The sequence below is a fragment of the Nanorana parkeri genome, unplaced genomic scaffold (genome assembly GCF_000935625.1).
Source record: "Nanorana parkeri isolate BGI_ZX_2015 unplaced genomic scaffold, ASM93562v1 scaffold2005, whole genome shotgun sequence".
Lineage (NCBI taxonomy): Eukaryota > Metazoa > Chordata > Amphibia > Anura > Dicroglossidae > Nanorana > Nanorana parkeri.
Window position 1 is genome coordinate 133,331 of NW_017308273.1, and position 7,370 is coordinate 140,700.

The 7,370-nt window shown below is 51.3% G+C and overlaps 1 protein-coding gene across 1 annotated transcript in view; it reads left to right on the forward strand.

Moving 5' to 3' along the window:
* LPAR2 (lysophosphatidic acid receptor 2) overlaps positions 1-7,370 on the forward strand; it is a 36,944-nt gene that overhangs the window by 11,278 nt on the left and 18,296 nt on the right. Inside the window, exon 2 of the mRNA XM_018572342.1 lies at positions 5,765-6,517. Coding sequence (XP_018427844.1) covers positions 5,765-6,517 — 753 coding nt within the window. The remainder of the gene's footprint in view (positions 1-5,764; positions 6,518-7,370) is intronic.

Consider the following 7,370-nt stretch of genomic DNA (forward strand, 5'->3'; position numbering starts at 1 on the left):
AGAAGAGGCTGCGGGAACCGGTCTAGCAGCCAGGCAGGAATGCGGATCAGGTGAGTATATTTCTTTCATTGGAGCCCCTAGAGCACATAGCAATGGGGAAGTTTTGTAGAGGAAGTGACCTGGTTTCGAGGTCTGGTGACGCCTGTAGCTGTTTTTGCTCTGTTCTTGTTGCTCGTAGACCCAACTTGTCCTTTCTTAGGACGATATAATGGATTCCAGCACCCCCCCGACCACATCCTGGCAACGGTATAGGTGTTCATACAGAGGAACTCCAGGAATCTAAAGAGTTAACCCCTGCGATGGGGCTGCCCCCGGCACTGCAAGGGTTAACTTAAAGGGATAGTTTCTGCCGAGGAGCCGAGTGATGAGCGTGGATTGTGCAGCTCTTGTGTCGTCGCCGGGCAGGAATGTGTTAACTGTAACCTGAGCGGGAAGGTGTGACTCCTCCGAGGTGAGGTCCTCCTACCTGACACACCTGGTAGCTGGTATTTGGTAAGAGTCGGGCTCGGAGCTGCAGGTAGTGGCTTGTGTATCTGGAGTGTTCCGGAGGGGGGGAGGTGAGGCTGCTGGAGTCCCCATGGAAGGAATGAGGGAGCAGAGGGCATCTACGGGCTGACGTTGGCCGCGGTGTACGGAGGTGAGATGATGGGTCTTCTTGGATTTATGGGAGTTGGAAGTTTGAATAACGAAGAGGTGACGCTGATGGGGGCCAACGTTTCATGACATAGACGTGGGTTGGGAAGGGCCGGAGTATGAAGGTGAAGGGAGCAGAGGGCATCTACGGGCTGACATGGGCCACGGTCTACAGAGGTGAGATGATGGGTCTTCTTGGATTTATGGGAGTCGGACTTTGAATAACGAAGAGGTGAGATGGGGAACAACATCTCATGACCATAGACTTGGGTTGGGAAGGGCCGGAGTATGAAGGTGAAGGGAGCAGCTTCTGAAAGGTGACACTAGATCAGGACTGGACCTTTTGATGTCATCTCATGGTAGCCACAGACCTATCGATATGACCATTGAAGGTTCATCCATGGGGGCCATCATTGCCCATTGAAGGTTCATCCATGGGGGCCATCATTGCCCCTTGAAGGTTCATCCATGGGGGCCATCATTGCCCATTGAAGGTTCATCCATGGGGCCATCATTGCCCCTTGAAGGTTCATCCACGGGGGCCATCATTGCCCATTGAAGGTTCATCCATGGGGACCATCATTGCCCATTGAAGGTTCATCCACGGGGACCATCATTGCCCATTGAAGGTTCATCCATGGGGCCATCATTGCCCATTGAAGGTTCATCCACGGGGGCCATCATTGCCCATTGAAGGTTCATCCACGGGGGCCATCATTGCCCCTTGAAGGTTCATCCATGGAGGCCATCAGCCAGGATCTGCAGTTGTGACCAGTGGGGCAACTTGCCCCATACATGCGTTGTGCGGAGTGTTATACCTTGGCTCAGATCAATGACCGCCACCGACATGTAACCCCTCATATGAGCCATTAGGGCCCATGACCGGCCCTGGACACCGAGACTTTCCATCCGGGGCCACGGTCACCCAGATTCGGTGTTTAGTCGTATGATTGAGCTTTCATTTACTGTCCAGCTTTCAGAAGTCTCGATGGCCGACCAGCACGGGCCGGCCTACAGCCCGGGTGGGGGGGACAGAGGGCGACTTCTGGTAGCTGGGCTTGCTTAGGGGAAAGCTGAGGGGAAAGCTGAGGGGTTCTCATGGACCCCCGCAGGGCATCTACATTGCATGGAACACACTTTGGGGGGGGGTCACCATACATGTTACAATCGACTTTAGTGTAATATGAGGACCTACCTGAACTATCCAACCAATTCATATCCAATCGGGCCCTTGCATTGCATACTGGTTGGCAGATCTGATGGAGGTTGTACAATCGGATTGTAATGTGTGTTGAGCTTTACCAAAACTATGTAATATAAGGACAAACCCAAACAATGCTTTCAATGAGTATCCCATCAGGCCGGCCCTTCTTCTACATGGTTGATGGTAGATCTATGGGAGATTGCGCAATCGGATTGTATGGTGTATGGCCGGGGTTTGGATCGGATCTGGTGAGCGTTCCTGTTCATTTCTCATGGTGGGGGGGGGAGGGGAGAAGAGCAACTGGAACATGTTATATAAAATGTATAGTTGGCATGTCACCAAAGTTTGGTTGGTCTGTGATCGGATGCGGGCGCAGTCACGTGACTTTGACAGGTCATGTGACCAGACTTTCCTTGTGCAGATTTTTCACCCTCCCGTCCCTTAAAGGCACAGTCCACCTTTTCAGAATAAAATGTAATCATTGCACCCGGATTGGTGACATAAAAAACGAGCAATTGTTACATTCTTGCAGTAGAGGCTGCAGAGCATCGCAACCGTGATCAGTGCCTGCTGGGTGCAGTGCGCGTTCTCCTTCAGACTCTTCCCCCAGCCCCAGGGGCCCCAGGTTTTCTTTCTAGTTTTGCATGGTGTGGAGAGGGATCAGACCCCCTGTCAGGTTTTTATGGCTGCCTGTGTCCCCGTTGGGGAGATTCACCCTCTCTATTCACCCTGGTGAATGTTACCACTGAATGGGTGTCACCAGAACAGAATTAGATGGGAAATCTTCCAACGGGGACACTAGCTCTGGTGACCTTGACCAGGGTTTTCCCTCTCTTTGGAGGCATTTCTTCTCACTTCCTGTTGTGGCTATTGGACAGGAAGTGACAGAAAATCTTTCCCATGGGACACAGATACTTCCTGTTGTAGCTGTTATACAGGAAGTGATGGAAAATGTCCCTTATAGTCACAACAGTAAGTATCTGTGTCCTATTGGGGAGATTTGCTGTCACTTCCTGTTTGACAGCAACAAAAGGAAGTATATTTGTCCTGTTGGACAGGATGTGAAGGGAAACCTTCCCAGTGGGACACGCATATCTTTCCTGTTGTAGGTATTGGACAGGAAGTGATGGTAAATCTTCCCGATGGGACACAGATACTTCCTTTTGTGGTTATTGGACAGGAAGTGATGAGAAATCTCCTCAGTGGTACACAGATACTTCCTTTTGTGGCTATTGGACAGGAAGTGACGGGAAATCTCCTCAGTGGTACACAGATACTTCCTTTTGTGGCTATTGTACAGGAAGTGACGGGAAATCTCCCCAATGGGACACGGATACTTCCTTTTGTGGCTGTTGGACAGGAAGTGTTTCCTATTCTGGATGTGGCGGAGAGGGATAAGATCCCCTGTCAGGTTTTCATTGTGGTCTGTATCCCCCGTTGGGCTCATGGACAGGAAGTGACGTGAAATCTCCCCAATGGGACACAGATATTTCCTTTTATGGCTATTGGACAGGAAGTGATGATAAATCTTCCCGATGGGACACAGATACTTCCTTTTGTGGCTCATGGAAAGGAAGTGAAGGGAAATCTCCCCAGTGGGGCACATATATTTCCTGTTGTAGGTATTTGACATGAAGTGACGGGAAATCTCCCCAATGGGACACAGGTACTTCCTGTTTTCCCTGTTGGACATGAAGTGACGGGAAATCTCCCCAATGGGACACAGGTACTTCCTGTTTTTCCTGTTGGACGAGAAGTGACGGGAAATCTCCCCAGTCGTCGTCGTCGTCATCGTTGTGATATAAATAGATGGAGGTGATTCGCCGGCGGGTCGGATGAAACAAACGCGGCTCTTTATTAACACGAGAGTCAGATCCAGGAGCCCAGCGCGGACGCTCGCTGCGACAAGGACGCGCATTGTCCGGAGGAATCCGCCGCGTCTGATAATTGAAGGCGGCACTCCTTAGCGGGATTCCCAGAAGAAGACGCGGGTGGCGCCGTCACATGTAGACCGAAAACGAAAGGTGTCACCGGCACTCCACACTGAGCCCCTGCCAGGCCCGCTCATCTCTGAGCCTGACGAAGGGGACCCGGCGCGGCCCCCCCGACATGCGCTTTGCCAATGAGTGACGGCGTCTGTCAGTAAATGAGCGTCTAATCGCTGTCATCGTCCTCGTGTGCGGGGGAGGGCCGGTGACACCTTTCGCTTTTTATAATTGAAGACTTCGCAATCTTATCTCCTAATTGTCGTCTCATTAAGATTACATTGTAACCAAACCGGATCCAGCCGGAGAGGAGACGCTGCAACCTGATGAAGGGGGCGGAGACAAGACCAGTCACCCTGCAGAAGGAGAGAGGGCAGCAGTGAGCGGTCTTTATTACAGGAGGGGGCGGAGACAAGACCAGTCACCCTGCAGAAGGAGAGAGGGCAGCAGTGAGCGGTCTTTATTACAGGAGGGGGCGGAGACAAGACCAGTCACCCTGCAGAAGGAGAGAGAGCAGCAGTGAGCGGTCTTTATTACAGGAGGGGGCGGAGACTAGACCAGTCACCCTGCACAAGGAGAGGGAGCAGCAGTGTGAACGGCGCTTACACACTTATTTGGGGTGTAAAATGAAACACTGACCCATATCCCACCCCCCAAACCTCCCCCCTTTCCCTGAATCATAGGGCGCATCCTCTGGGGGAACCCCGATTTTTGTGTGAGTGGGCGGAGTCATCCAGTTTTGTTACTCTTTACATTCTTTTGCTACAAGTTAGTTAATCGACGCAGTGGGCGGAACTTGTAGAGAGCACTCCCAGCGATCCCTCCTCCATCACCGACGTAGTTCAGGGCCACTTCACACCTACATGCAGGCTGAGCCCGGGGTGGGGGGGGGAGGCAGTGCATCGTACTCGCAGTCATGTGAAAGCAATGCTCTGCAGGCTTCAATGCAAAAATGTAACAGAAATGAAATGGAGACGTTTTGGATCAGCGCCACTGACACCTGAACTGATCAGATCCAATCTGGCTGCACTGGGAGTGTTGGAGCCAGCATCGCGCTTCACATGTTGGGTATCGCCGCACACGCCGGACTGAGAGCAATGATTCCGGGGCCAATATTTACACGTATCTCTAAACTGATGACCTGTAGGGGGCTTATAAATGGACTTTTTGGGGTACTGAATATTGTCGCCTTTTCACAGACGCACACCATTTTTAACCCGGGCATGTCGGGTATCTATTTACTCGTTGTAACCTCCTCTTTTATATTTTATGTAAAAAAATTGGTATTTTATTGTATTTCGGGCAATTAATTTAACTTAAGTGCATTTTCCACAAAATCTTTGGGGTTTGATAAGAGGCTGCGTTAATATCGTTCAAACAAAAAAATCTGCAGCTGCCGCCATTTTATTCTACAGGGTCTCGGCTTTCAGAAACTATATCATATTTGGGGGGTTTTAAAGGAGAACTATGGGGTCAGTGTTTTACCCCATAGTTCTCCTTAGGGTAACGGGAGGACACAAACTAGCGTCCTCCCATCACCCTAAGCTCAGTATATAGAGAGCTACAGCTCCCTATATACTGAGACACCGAAGCGGATCCCGACGTCGAACCATAGTTCTCCTCTAAGTAAGTTTTCAGGCCTTAAAGGAGAACTATGACATGATTGATTTCCACTCACCTCATAGTTCTAAGCCGACCTGTGACAATGAGACTGTCACAGGTCGGCTCAGTAGATCGGGAGGTGAGCGAACACATACCGGCGCTCGCTCACTTCTCGATCTTGTCACAGCTCTCAGTGGATTATAACATGGGTGCAAAAACCAAAGGGGAAAAAAAAGCCTCGGCCATGAAGGGGTTAATTTTCCGCATGATTGGAATGGGTTTGGAATGTTCGGCGGATTATCGGTCATTTTTACCAGCGTTTTCACCTTTTTTATTTCAGGATTCCTGGAGCCCGTCAAGATGGCGCATTGTTTCTTCAATAAAAGCATTGACTTCTTCTACAACAACAGCGGGAAGAACCTGTCGACGGTATGGAGGCCGAAGGACGCTCTGGTGGTCGGCCTGGGGCTGACCGTGTGCGTTTTTGTCATCTTGACCAACATGTTGGTCATCACGGCCATTATAATCAACAAACGCTTCCACTATCCTATCTACTACCTGCTAGGCAACCTGGCCGCCGCCGATTTGTTCGCCGGCGTGGCCTACACGTACCTCATGTTCCACACAGGGCCACGGACGGCCTCCCTGACTGTGAAAACGTGGCTGCTCCGCCAGAGCTTGCTGGACACTAGCCTGACGGCCTCGGTGGCCAATCTGTTGGCCATAGCCGTGGAGCGCCACCAGACGGTGTTTGCCATGCAGCTTCATAGTAAGATGTCCAACCAGCGGGTCTGCATCCTCATAGCCTGCATATGGCTGGCGGCCTTGTTGTTGGGTCTCATCCCGTCGTTCGGCTGGCACTGCGTCTGCGATCTCACGAGCTGCTCGCGGATGGCCCCTCTCTACAGTCGGAGTTATCTCATCTTCTGGGCCGTGTCCAACTTGGTGGCCTTCCTGATTATGATGGTGGTGTACATGCATATCTTCATATACGTCAAGAGGAGGATGGTGAGGATGTCCAAGCACACGTCGTTCCAACCCAAGTACCGGGAGACCATGATCAACTTGATGAAGACCGTGTTCATCATCTTGAGTAAGTACCACCTCGCGGTTGTAGACGGGAATCCAAACGCTTGAAACCTCATCAATGTTGAATAGGGATGAGCTGAGGTTCGGACCAGAGCTGGTCTCCTCCAGACACAGAAGGAGCTCCTCTAAACCCGGAGGGAATCTCCATCTGTCACCCAGTCAGCCGTGGCCGGGGGAATTCCCTGAATGTAAGGAAAGGGGCGGGGTGCAGTGATGTCATTGACCTTATATGGCCACATTATCTTTAATTGATATGGCCATATAAGGTCAATGATGTCAGCACATGTATCCCAGCCCTTTTGTTTATGGTCAGCTGCGGGGTGGGAAACCGACCCGCAGCTGATTGGGTAGCTTCCGTGTTCAGAGCAGCTCAGGTTCAGTCTCTGATGTTGAACATGTTAATGTCATTTTCAAAATTCGTTTTCAATTATCTGTAAATCTGCAGCTGTAACTGGGATCATCTCTGGTGATCCTGCCAAGATGGTCCTCCTTCATATGCTTCCTGGTATAGGGTGACAACACTGTCCACATCTGTGTGCGTGCACAACAATAGGTTCCATTAAAGTGGCGGGTCACATGACATTGCCGCTGGAGATTACCGAGACTCCAAACACCAGGAGGCAACTCACACAGGCCCCGTCCTGGTCCCATGTACGACCTCCTGTTCCCATGTACGACCTCCTGTTCCCATGTACGACCTCCTGTTCCCATGTACGACCTCCTGGTCCCATGTACGACCTCCTGGTCCCATGTACGACCTCCTGGTCCCATGTACGACCTCCTGGTCCCATGTACGACCTCCTGGTCCCATGTACGACCTCCCCGGTCCCATATGTGACCCCCCCGGTCCCATGTGT